The following is a 13,954-nucleotide window of genomic DNA, read 5'->3' as shown; positions in this document are numbered from 1 at the left end:
GATGGCCTGTTCTCCTGCGTCCCCTGATCACCAGGACACATTGAGCACAGAAGACAAATGTTACAAACACCTAGACAAAAAAGGACAACTGGGTCCTGTTCAATTGGCACCAAACAGAAGAAAACGGACTGAAAACACGGAGCGACTACTTTGACTCCAATAAAAACAATAGCAGTGGTGTATAAAGATGGCGGCCCTACACGTACTTAACATAAATTCCTAATTTTGCCTTGTTCTCCCTATTGTACATTACGCTCCGTTACATTATTTTATATAGTCATTAGCACAATATATATGATCCCAATTTTAGCTTCAAATTTTATTGTGCTGATTTATTGGCACATTGAACCATATCGCGCGCCGTAGTTTCAAAACTCAGTGGATGAAACAAAGACGTCATATCTGAATTCTGACGTCTTTATGCACGTTTGCCATTGTTTTTCATAGATTGTCTTTTTCTACGGTGTCCCCAAATGCAGGGGTTTACAAACCTCTCCTCAGGGCACCCCAGCTGTTTCCTGTATTCAAACTATTCCAGAAATAGCACACCTGATTCAGCTAGTCAACTAATCATCAAGCCCTTTAGTTGAATCYGGTGAGCTAGTTCAGGGCTACACACAAATAGTGAAATGTCTGGGGGGGTCCCTGAGGAGAYGTTTGCAAGCACTGCCCTAATGAACCCTGGTATATTGAGCCATTGGGAGGACATGTTACCTGGTTGGGCGTCGGGGTCCCTCAGCCAGCTCTTGGCCTGGGTCATCTTAGAGTCGATGAGCGCCAGAGCTCTCTTCATGGCCTCTGTATCCTTTAGGGTCAACAACAGGGTCAGGGGAGACAACATGCATGAATAACTAATAACTTTTGGTCTAGAACTTCCCCCCAAAAAACATTTTTGAAAAATACTGAAATTAGGCARATTTGGACTTTGTACTACAGCATATACAGGGATTGTCATATACAAATAATTGTGTCTAAAACTGAGGCAATGATTTGCCTAATGATGATTCCTTTTTAAGGTAACCCTTCTGTAGTTTAATATATATCTTCAGAGTAAGYTAATGGCATGTCTGTCAAGGAGCCAGATCTTGCAGCATGTGTTTGGAGTTTGAGCAATCTCATGCTATTATTTGCCTGCTTGGGGAATTCATTAATGTGATGATGACTGACGAACATGAGCTCAGCATTCACACAGATGAATACATGGATCATGACGTTAGATACGGCAAAGACATGACATCCCCCATGATCACAACCATTACAGCACACACACACACAACAACTGCAAAAAGCTGTCTCACACACACACACCAGATATTATCTGTACCTCAGATGTACAGCATTGCTGTTATTCATTAACCTCTGGCAGTCAGCAACACAACACACAACTGTAAAAATGCACATGCTGTTTTCAAATCAAATCACTTCCCAGTKTTTTATGCGAGTTCCAAATGGCACCCTATTCCCTACTTTACATAGTGCACTACTTTTGACCAGTGCCCTATAGGTTCTTGTCAGAAGTAGTGCACTATATAGTGAATAGGGTGCCATTTGGAACTCAAGTGTCAATACGGGTGTTGTTTCACATCATAAAAAGCCCATCTACTGTGACTGTCCCATTGTGTCTCAATCTGGAAGGGATGGAAATACAACAAATATAAAAGAGACGGCTTGACAACGAGTCTATTCATCAGCCAAGTGTTGGGACAGAGCTGTTATACACAACATGTGGCAGAGTGAGACACACAGGGAGATGCTTTTCCAGGAGTTTGCATGATAGGCTATACAAGGACACTGTAGCCTTTGAATGACTTAACGCAGTTTATGATGTTTTACTCCATGAAGGACATCTATCCAGATACACTAGTGACGGTTCTACCTGCTACTAGTCATGTGAGTTTATAGCCTTCGTCCTTCGGGGACAAGAACAGATCTATTCCATTCTGCATGTCCACATCACTGAACTAATAAATGTAACTCAACAAAGGGAGGACTCTGCAGCAGCAAACAACCAGAAGCCTTGAGAACTATGCAAATGTTACAACATGTTGCAAAATATCTGGTTTGCATGTTACGTAACAATAATAATATTATTATACCTCCAAAATAAAACATTTTTGTCAAAGAAAAGGACGACAATGACAACCAGCCTATTGGTGGGATTTACCACAGTATTAAGACGGAAGATTGAGCAAAGTCAAAGTTGAACTTAGGAAATGACTGTGTGTTGGTGCCATCAGCCTGGAAGTGAACAGCAGTGTAAAGTCCCAAATGGAACCCTGTTCCCTATATAGCGCACTACTTTCAACCAGGACCCAGTCAGAAGTAGTGCACTGCACAGGAAATGCACAGGAAACTGCACAGGAAATGCACAGGAAACTGCACAGGAAATAGGGTGCCATTTGGGACACATCATACAAGGTTTACTTTATCAAGTGATGAAGCCAGGCTGAGAAGTGGGCAGGTGGTTTGATAGGTGGGGACATAAAGGAGTAACCAATGCTTTTAAAAACACAAGAAGACACACTCTGTAACAGTAAACTCACTCTATCCAGTGAAGGGTTTTTGCGTTGGGGATTATTAGGTTTGAGGATCACGTGAGGTGAGACGACATTAGAGTATATATGGAACCTAGTTAGATCTGTGAGCAAACAAACACTGTTTTTACACAACGACAATATCGGAGTACTGGAATCAGTCAATTACTATGACCACTTAACAATTTGAGTGCCTTTCTCCCATGAATAAAAATCTACTGCTCTACTACTGTAGAGTTCATGATTCATTCCCACTGCCTCTGGGACCAGTTTCCCGGACACTGGATAAGCCCAGAATAAGCCTGGACTAAGAAAAGAAGCATGCTCAATGGAGAACATCCTTTGAAAGTACTTTTAAGWACAGGAATAGGCTTAACCTGTATTCTGGAAACTGGCCACCTGATCTTACTGGAAAGCAATATGACAGAGAAGAGAGATAAATCAATAGCACATGACTCAGCAGTACTCTGGATCAATAGAACACCTAAAGAACATCCTATTACCGGCATCTATAGCACAGGAGAAGAACATCCTATTACCGGCATCTATAGCACAGGAGAAGAACATCCTCATTACCGGCATCTATAGTACAGGAGAAGAACATCCTATTTACCGCATCTATAGCACAGGAGAAGAACATCCTATTACCGGCATCTATAGCACAGGAGAAGAACATCCTATTACCGCATCTATAGCACAGGAGAAGAACATCCTATTACCGGCATCTATAGCACAGGAGAAGAAACATCCTATTACCGGCATCTATAGCACAGGAGAAGAACATCCTATTACGCATCTATAGCACAGGGGCAAGAAAACATCCTATTACGCATCTATAGCACAGGGAAGAACATCTATTACCGGCATCTATAGCACAGGGAAGAACATCCTATTACCGGCATCTATAGCACAGGGGAAGAACATCCTATTACCGGCATCTATAGCACAGGGGAAGAACATCCTATTACGGCATCTATAGCACAGGGGAAGAACATCCTATTACCAACATCTACAGCACAGGGAAGAACACTCCTATTACCAACATCTACAGCACAGGGGAAGAACATCCTATTACCAACATCTACAATACAGGAGAAGAACATCCTATTACCAACATCTATAGCACAGGAGAAGAAACATCCTATTACCGGCATCTATAGCACAGGAGAAGAACATCCTATTACGCATCTATAGCACAGGAGAAGAACATCCTATTACCAACATCTACAGCACAGGGGAAGAACATCCTATTACCAACATCTACAATACAGGAGAAGAACATCCTATTACCAACATCTACAATACAGGAGAAGAACATCCTATTACCAACATCTACAGCACAGGGAAGAACATCCTATTACCAACATCTACAATACAGGAGAAGAACATCCTATTACCAACATCTACAATACAGGGAGAAGAACATCCTATTACCAACATCTATAGCACAGGAGAAGAACATCCTATTACCGGCATCTATACACAGGAGAAGAACATCCTATTACCAACATCTACAGCAACAGGGAAGAACATCCTATTACCAACATCTACAATACAGGAGAAGAACATCCTATTACCAACATCTATAAGCACAGGAGAAGAACATCCTATTCCGGCACTATAGCACAGGAGAAGAACATCCTATTACCGGCATCTATACACAGGGAAGAACATCCTATTACCAAATCTACAGCACAGGGAAGAACATCCTATTACCAACATCTACAATACAGGAGAAGAACATCCTATTACCGCATCTATAATACAGGAGAAGAAACATCCTATTCCGCATCTATAATACAGGAGAAGAACTCCTATTACCAACATCTATAATACAGGAGAAGAACATCCTATTACCAACATCTATACTACAGGAGAGAACATCCTATTACCGGCATCTACAATACAGGAGAAGAACATCCTATTACCGGCATCTACAATACAGGAGAAGAACATCCTATTACCGGCATCTACAAATACAGGAGAAGAACATCCTATTACCGGCATCTACAATACAGGGAGAGAACATCCTATTACCCAACATCTATAGTACAGGAGAAGAACATCCTATTACCGGCATCTATTATACAGGAGAAGAACATCCTATTACCGCATCTTAATACAGGAGAAGAACATCCTATTACCGGCATCTATAATACGGAGAAGAACATCCTATTACCGACATCTACAATACAGGAGAAGAACATCCTATTACCGACATCTACAATACAGGAGAAGAACATCCTATTACCGACATCTACAATACAGGAGAAGAACATCCTATTACCAACATCTTACATACAGGAGAAGAACATCCTATTACCAACATCTACAATACAGGAGAAGAACATCCTATTACCAACATCTATAGCACAGGAGAAGAACATCCTATTACCAACATCTATAATACAGGAGAAGAACATCCTATTACCAACATCTATAATACAGGAGAAGAACATCCTATTACCAACATCTATAATACAGGAGAAGAACATCCAATTACGAACATCTACAAACAGGAGAAGAACATCCTATTACCAACATCTACAATACAGGAAGAACATCCTATTACGCATCTATAGCACAGGAGAAGAACATCCAATTACGAACATCTACAATACAGGAGAAGAAATCCTATTACCCAACATCTATAGCACAGGAGAAGAACATCCTATTACCAACATCTATAGTACAAGTGACCACCACTCAGATCAGCTGTTTAAGGATGTTATGTCAAACTTGAAAAGAAACTAAATATTAAAAGAAAAACATTTGTTAAAGTAAAATAAATACATTTCAGAACTTGCTGCACATTTTCCCCAAATATTGTAATTCCATTATGTTAATATATCACTCACCTAGCGCATCCAATATAGTAGCATTTCTAGAGTTACTACAGCAGTGATCTACTAACACAAAAACACACATGGAACAAGACCATCATCATCATCATCAACACACAGACAGAGAGCTACCAGACATGCTGCTCTGAATGCACAACCACACAGCAAGGTAGGTAGGGTCGAAAGATGTAGGCTTACCTTCTACAGGGAGGGGGGGGGGGGGCAAAAGAAAGAAGAACAAAGCATGTAGAAATGTTTAACCAGACATACCAACGGAAAAATAAGAGGAAACAGAAGTAAGAAGCCTAGTAAAGAAGAAGTACATCACAGAGGGAGAGTGGGTGATGGGGACAGTGGGGTGACAGAGAGAGGGGTGACAGAGGAGAGTGGGGGGGACAGAGGAGAGTGGGGGGGACAGAGGAGAGTGGGGACAGAGAGAGTGAACGGTGGGACAGGACAGAGGAGATGGGGTGACAGGGGACAGAGGAGAGTGGGTGACAGGGGACAGAGCGAGAGTTGGGTGACAGGGGACAGGCTGTTGTGCGCTCTTCTCCCGCAGCATTCTGGGAGTGTTTATGTGTATGTGAGCGCACGTGGGTGTTGGGCTGTGACTCGCAATACAGATCCAGAAACCCCCAAAAAAACAGCTTTCTTTAGCTGTAGAAGTAGTGGTCTAATGAGCAGTGATTGGTCAAAACATTTACCCTCCTCCTTGTCTGTGACGAGCAGCTCTCGAGGGTCGAGGTGTGTGAGCGTGAGAGAAAGGGGCAAAGACAAGCTGCTCCAGGTACAGATCCAAGATCAGCATCTTCCCCCCCAAATCCTAACATTAACCGTTAATGTTACAAAACGGACCCAAGATCGGCATCTAGGGGAAGCCTCTCCCTACACCGGCCAAAGACAACCCCGGGGGGGGTTCTAGCTAGCTCCGTACCTTATTGGCCCAGGCGTCTTCGTCCCAGGAAGTGAGCTGCAGCACCCTGATGATCTCGTTGATCTCAGCGCTCATCTTCTCGAAGGTGAAGTTCCTGTTCTTCAGAGACTCCTCTACTCCTTGGCTGCCAGATGTCTTGGTGGTCACAAAGATCTTGATACCTGTAGTAAGAACAACAGTGATCACCAGTAAAAAAGGGATTTGTTTTTTACAGACTTGTTAGATGTATAGATAACTGTGAAGATCCAGTATTATTCTGTTAGAGAAACGGTCCTGTGTCAGAATCTGACAAAGGTGCTGACTCTGGACTGACACCGGGGGTTCTAGTCCCATCTCAACCTTTCCTGTCCATCTACCCCTCTACAGTCAGAAATAATATAAATAAGAATGATCCTTAGAGAGAAGAGAACAGAAGCGGTAGAGGAGAAGGAAGTAGTCACCTGAGATTAGAACAGGTAGCAACTCTTTGACCGTGTTCATAGACTTGACMAGCATCACGCGGTGTTCTTGATGGGTCAGCTCCTGCTGCCTCTCGTCAATCATCTTGGCCATCTTCGTCATCCCTGGACAGGAACAACCACACAAAGGACCAGTTACGGAAGACCTTTCTCTCAAGTCATTTCCACTTCCTGACGACAGGCCATCCATGAAGAGAACATTKAATATTTCATCAAATCGTGACGTCAACACAGCATTTGGCACCGGGGCTACCATTAGAAACATGCATGCATTCATTGTAATCGCTTCGGATAAAAGTGTCAGGTAAATGTAAAATATTATTGGTTATTTAAGCAGTAAGGCATGAGGGGGTGTGGTATATGGACAATATACCACGGCTAAGGGCTGTTCTTAGGCACGACGCATCGCAGAGTGCATGGATACAGCCCTTAACCGTGGTATATTGGCCATATACCACAAAACCCCAGAGGTGCCTTATTGCTGTTTATAAACTGGTTACCAACGTAATTAGAGCAGTAAAAATAAATGTTTTGTCATTCCTGTGGTATACYATCTGATATACCACGYCTGTCAGCCAATCAGCATTCAGGGCTGGAACCACKCAGTTTATATGCATTGTATTATTCAAGTCATCTCAGTAGCCAAGGTAACTACGTGGTTATGACTGTGATATATGTGGTCGTCTCACCTGTCTACCTTATGATGAATGCACTAATGGAAGTGGCTCTAGATAAGAGTGTCTGCTAAAAGACTGAGGTGTTAAATGAAGTTTAAAGGGTCTGACCAGGTCCCAGGTTCTTTGTGTACGTGATCAGATCCTCCATGGATTCCACCACCTCTGCCACGGTCAGGTACTCCAGGATACCTTTACACACACGGATGATTTTACGAACCTGCAATTGATCAAAAGAACACGAAACAGGATCGATAATCTATATTGATCTAGCTTCTTAGTGATATCTGTATCTTTCAGCGTTTTGTTGCGATACCTTTTGCCTCAATCTATACCGAACAAAAATATYAACATTCAACAKGCAACGATTTCAATGATTTTACCGAGTTACAMTTCYTATAAAGGGAKTCAGTCAGTTGAAATACATRKATTATACCCTAATCCATGTTACATGTATTGTTCAGTCTAAAAACATTTTCAGTTTGAGGTCTGAATTACCGCTGAAGGTGATTATTTTGTAGTGATTATGCTAATGTGTTATTACATAAACACCATAAGGAAATAACAAGGCTTGTAAAAAGAGGTCATCTGAGCTCAACTGGAGGAGACAAATAAGAGGATGAATAACCTCCACCATCGGTACTGTAGCTTGTCTAGTTAATGAGGCCTGATAATAATGCTGTGCCACTGACAGTGCTGCTCTGTCAGCTCCTGACCAGCTGCATGTGTTGTGTACGTGTGTACGTGTGTGTTGTTACTGTGCTCCTCTCCCAATCCCAGTGGTGCCGTATAAACAATTTCCCTGGTTGTACCGTGTGCTGTTTTACTGTCCCTGAGCCCGGCCGCCTGTCTCTAAACCGTGTTTGTGCCGTTTACTGTCCCTGAGCCCGGGCCGCCTGTCTCTAAACCGTGTGCCGTTTTACTGTCCCTGAGCCCGGCCGCCTGTCTCTAAACCGTGTGCCGTTTTACTGTCCCTGAGCCCGCCGCCTGTCTCTAAACCGTTTACCGCTTTTACTGTCCCTGAGCCCGGCCGCTGTCTCTAAACCGTGTACCGTTTTACTGTCCCTGAGCCCGGCCGCCTGTCTCTAAACCGTGTCCGTTTACTGTCCCTGAGCCCGCCGCCTGTCTCTAAACCGTGTGCGTTTTACTGTCCTGAGCCCGGCCGCCTGTCTCTAAACCGTGTGCCGTTTTACTGTCCCTGAGCCCGGCCGCCTGTCTCTAAACCGTGTGCCGTTTTACTGTCCCTGAGCCCGGCCGCTGTCTCTAAACCGTGTACCGTTTTACTGTCCCTGAGCCCGGCCGCCTGTCTCTAAACCGTGTACCGTTTTACTGTCCCTGAGCCCGGCCGCCTGTCTCTAAACCGTGTACCGTTTTACTGCCCTGAGCCCGGCCGCCTGTCTCTAAACGCTGTACCGTTTTACTGTCCCTGAGCCCAGGGTGATGTATGGAGGCTGATGGATGGGGGGGTGATGGTACAGCTGCCTGGTTTAAGGAACTACCTCTAGCCTGCGGAGATGTGCGGTGTTGTAACCACATTTGTTTTGAGGGAGGAGGGTTATGCCTGTGTGTAACTAATGTCGTTAAAAGCGTTCAGTTGAAGGGTGAGATGAAACTCCTTCCAGAAACTATGTTGCTGTGCTCTACTCTCCAGTCTCCTGTACTCTCCAGTCTCCTGTACTCTCCAGTCTCCTGTACTCTCCAGTCTCCTGTACTCTCCAGTCTCCTTGTACTCTCCAGTCTCCTGTACTCTCCAGTCTCCTGTACTCTCCAGTCTCCTGTACTCTTCCAGTCTCCTTACTCTCCAGTCTCCTTACCGTCCGCTACTCTCCAGTCTCCTGTACTCTCCAGTCTCCTGTACTCTCCAGTCTCCTGTACTCTCCAGTCTCCTGCACTCTCCAGTCTCCTGCACTCTCCAGTCTCCTCACTCTCAGTCTCCTGCACTCTCCAGTCTCCTGTACTCTCCATCTCCTGTTACTCTCCAGTCTCCTGTACTCCTCCAAGTCTCCTGTACTCTCCAGTCTCCTGTACTCTCCAGTCTCCTGTACTCTCAGTCTCCTGTACTCTCCAGTCTCCTGTACTCTCCATCTCCTGTACTCTCCAGCTCCTGTACTTCCCAGTCTCCTGTACTCTCCATCTCCTGTACTCTCCAGTCTCCTGTACTCTCCAGCTCTCCTGTACTCTCCAGTCTCCTCTATCTCCAGCTCTGTACCTCCAGTCTACTGTACCCACTACTGTTCTCTCCACGCTACTGTACGGTACGCTACTGTACGGTACGCTACTGTACGGTACGCCACTGTACACTACTGTACTCTCCGGTACCTCAGCCTCGTCGAAGGTGAGCAGCAAGGTCAGAGGTGCCAAGAGGGATCCCACGGGAGCCGTCGATGAGGTAATCTCGAGCAGGACGGAGTAAGGGTCTGCTTTCAACATGGACGCCAGCCTGCACCAGCTTGGTGCATGCAGTCTCCACCCTGAGAGAGGGAAAGGGAACAATGGAAAACAATACCGTTACATGGCTCATTAAGGCTGTATTACAACCGCCAGTGATTGGGAGTTCCCATAGAGCGGCGCACAATCGGCCCAGGGTCCGGGGTTTGCCGGTGAAGGCCGTCATCGTAAATAAGAATTTGTTCTTAACTGACTTGCCTAATTAAATAAAGGTTAAATAAAATGTAAAAAATGAAAAAGGCGTTAGCTAACTGATGCTAATGATCAGGTCTCTTAGAGCCAGTTGGGGCATCAAGCCTGGTATCAGCTCATTTCCTGTTGTTGAACGTGATCATGGTATAAAGTGGCTATATTGTACATATGCAGTGTGTCGAGATGGAAAACTACTGCCCACCTAACACAAAAGAAAACATCCCTTTATTTCATGTTTGAAACAGACAGCAAAAGTGGACTTTCTCCCGTTGTAAATCACTATACTTCCTGCCATCACATACTGCAAGGAAGCAGATGAAGCCCATGGCCAATAAAGAGCTTTTATTATTCTCTCACTATATCTACAAGATCTGATAATCTCTCACATCCCTGATCATCTCTCACTATATCTATAATACAACAACATCCCTGATCATCTCTCACTATATCTATAATACAACAACATCCCTGATCATCTCTCCCTATATCTACAAGATTCTGATCATCTCTCACATAATCTACAACATCTCTGAATATCTCTCACTATATCTATAATACAACACCCTGCACATTTTATTTATGTCACCTTTATTTAACCAGGTAGGCATGTTGAGAACAAGTTCTCGTTTTACAATTGCGACCTGGCCAAGATAAAGCAAAGCAGTTCGACACATACAAACAACACAGAGTTACACATGGAGTAAAACAAACATTCAGTCAATAATGCAGTAGAAAAATAAGTCTATATACAATGTGAGCAAATGAGGTGAAATAAGGGAGGTAAAGGCAAAAAAAGGCCATGGTGGCGAAGTAAATACAATATAGCAAGTAAAACACTGGAATGGTAATTTGCAGTGGAAGAATGGCAAAGTAGAAATAATGGGGTGCAAATGAGCTAAATAAATAAATACAGTATGGAAGAGGTTATTTACAGATGGGTTATGTACAGGTGCAGTAATCTATGAGCTGCTCTGACAGCTGGTGCTTAAAGCTAGTGAGGGAGATACAGTAAGTGTTTCCAGTTTCAGAGATTTTTGTAGTTCGTTCCAGTCATTGGCAGCAGAGAACTGGAAGGAGAGGCGGCCAAAGGAGAATTGGCTTTGGGGTGACCAGAGAGATATACCTGCTGGAGCGCGTGCTAGGTGGGTGCTGCTATGGTGACCAGCGAGCTGAGATAAGGGTGACTTTAACTAGCAGGGTCTTGTAGATGACCGGGAGCCTGTGGTTGGCGACGAGTTTGAAGCGAGGGCAGCCAACGAGAGCGTACAGGTCGCAGTGGTGGGTAGTATATGGGCTTTGGTGACAAAACGGATGGCACTGTGATAGAATGCATCCAATTTATTGAGTAGGGTATTGGAGGCTATTTTGTAAATGACATCGCCGAAGTCGAGGATCGGTAGGATGGTCAGTTTTACGAGGGTGTTTGGCAGCATGAGTGAAGGATGCTTCTTGCGAAATAGGAAGCCGATTCTAGATTTAACTTTGGATTGGAGATGTTTGATGTGAGTCTAGAAGGAGAGTTTACAGTCTAACCAGACACCTAGGTATTTGTAGTTGTCCACTATAGTCAGACCCGTCCAGAGTAGTGATGCTGGACGAGGGCAGGTGCAGGCAGCGATCGGTTGAAGAGCATGCATTTAGTTTTACTTGTATTTAATAGCAATTGGAGGCCACGGAAGGAGAGTTGTATGGCATTGAAGCTCGTCTGGAGGGTGTTTAGTGTCCAAAGGGCCAGAAGTATACAGAATGGTGTCGTCTGCGTAGAGGTGGATCAGAGACTCACCAGCAGCAAGAGCGACATCATTGAAAAATACAGAGAAGAGAGTCGGCCCAAGAATTTAACCCTGTGGCACCCCCATAGAGACTGCCAGAGGCCGGACAACAGGCCGTCCGATTTGACAACTGAACTCAGAGAAGTAGTTGTGAACCAGAGGAGGCAATCATTTGAGAAACCAAGGCTATCGAGTCTGCCGATGAGGATTGGTGATTGACAGAGTCGAAAGCCTTGGCCAGGTCAATGAATACGGCTGCGCAGCATTGTTTCTTATCGATGGCGGTTATCATTTAGGACCTTGAGCGTGGCTGAGGTGCCCCATGACCAGCTCTGAAACCAGATTGCATAGCGGAGAAGGTGCGGTGGATTCGAAATGGTCGTAATCTGTTTGTTAACTTGGCTTTCGAAGACCTTAGAAAGGCAGGGTAGGATGATATAGGTCTGTAGCAGTTTGGGTCAAGAGTGTCCCCCCCTTTGAAGAGGGGATGACCGCAGCTGCTTTCCAATCTTTGGGAATCTCAGATGACACAAAAGAGAGATTGAACAGGCTAGTAATAGGGTTGCCAAGGTGGAAAGCATGGCCAGCCGTAGAAAAATGCTTTTGAAATCTCAATTATCAGTGGATTTATCGATGGTGACAGTGTTTCCTATCCTCAGTGCAGTTGGAGCTGGGAGGAGGTGCTCTTATTCTCCATGGACTTAGTGTCCCAGAACCTTTTTGAGTTTGTGTTGCAGGAAGCAAATTTCTGCTTGAAAAAGCTAGCCTTGGCTTTTCTAACTCCTGTGTTATATTGGTTTCTAACTTCCCTGAAAAGTGGCATATCACAGGGGCTGTTCGATGCTAATCAGAACGCCAAGGATGTTTTTGTGTTGTGTATCATCTGTGTATCTCTCACTATATTATATTACAACATTCCTGATCATCTCTCACTATATTCTATAACATCTCTGAGCAGGTTTGATGAAAATGGCCTCAGTGGTGTACTTCTACTGAAGAGAAGATAGAAACCTGAAGATTGTGAATTTAAGAAACCTACTAGTCAGCGAAACACAGGCAGGCTCGATATCATAGTTCAATCCTAATACATGCTGTGTAGGGCGTAGTCTGCTGTGTAGCGGCGTGTCTGCTGTGTAGGGCGTTGTGTGCTGTGTAGGGTGTGTGTGCCTGTGTAGGGCGTGTGTGCTGTGTAGGGCGTGTGCAGCTGTGTGCTGTGTAGGGCGTGTGTGCTGTTGTAGGGCGTGTGTGCTGTTGTAGCGTGTGTGCTGTGTAGGGCGTGTGTGCTGTGTAGGGCATGTGTGCTGTGTAAGGCATGTGTGCTGTGTATGTATGTGTGTAAATAAAATAAAACCTCCAGTACGTTACACAGAAACAGGCAACAAGCCAAATGATACGACACACGTTCCAATTCCCACAGAATCCTGACTTCCTACTAAAGCCTGCGGGACAAACACTCTTCTCGGTTTAAAAGAGGGAACTGGTAGAATCAGTTTTTGTCCACGGTGCTGGAAGACGAGGCTCTGGGTGTGCAGGCAGGGCCAGACAAGCTCAGTTTGACTTTCCACGATGGCTAAGGCAGAACGGTCGCTGGTCTCTTGAAGCCTCTGGTAACTGGTAATGTATGTGCATATTAAACAGGTGTGTAGTGCTGTTAGCAACGCCAGCGTTGTGTGTTCAATTCCCACTGGGGTCACATAATATATGCACTCAACTGTAAGTCACTTTGAATAAAAGCATCTGCTGAATGTCATGTATTATGTCATGTATAATGTCATGTATAATGTCATGTATAATGTCATGTATAATGTCATGTATAATGTCATGTATAATGTCATGTATAATGTCATGTATAATATTATATACATGTTAGTGCAGCCAGCAGTGTCCTTTAGCAGCGTGCAGTACACCAGACTACAGTCATGATATATTACAGGACCAGTCCAGGACCTATGCACACGCTAATTATAGTGAAGCACACACACACACACACACACTATTATATATATAGTTAAAGAAGACACATTCCAGCATGTGTATCTGATGGATGAAGACAACGTGACTTCCAGGCGCCAAATGCGTTCAGGTCGCCTCCGTGACCT

The 13,954-nt window shown here is 44.4% G+C and overlaps 1 protein-coding gene across 1 annotated transcript in view; it reads right to left on the bottom strand.

Moving 5' to 3' along the window:
- LOC111968172 (vinculin-like) overlaps positions 1–13,954 on the bottom strand; it is a 67,422-nt gene that overhangs the window by 16,198 nt on the left and 37,270 nt on the right. The window contains 7 exon segments of the mRNA XM_070445046.1: positions 2–23; positions 715–805; positions 6,312–6,472; positions 6,752–6,874; positions 7,555–7,663; positions 9,763–9,789; positions 9,791–9,914. Of these exon segments, the coding sequence (XP_070301147.1) occupies positions 2–23; positions 715–805; positions 6,312–6,472; positions 6,752–6,874; positions 7,555–7,663; positions 9,763–9,789; positions 9,791–9,914 (657 nt within the window).

Source organism: Salvelinus sp. IW2-2015, linkage group LG8 (assembly GCF_002910315.2).
Source record: "Salvelinus sp. IW2-2015 linkage group LG8, ASM291031v2, whole genome shotgun sequence".
In the NCBI taxonomy this organism is placed as follows: Eukaryota; Metazoa; Chordata; class Actinopteri; order Salmoniformes; family Salmonidae; genus Salvelinus; species Salvelinus sp. IW2-2015.
This window is presented reverse-complemented; position numbering and strand designations above follow the sequence as displayed.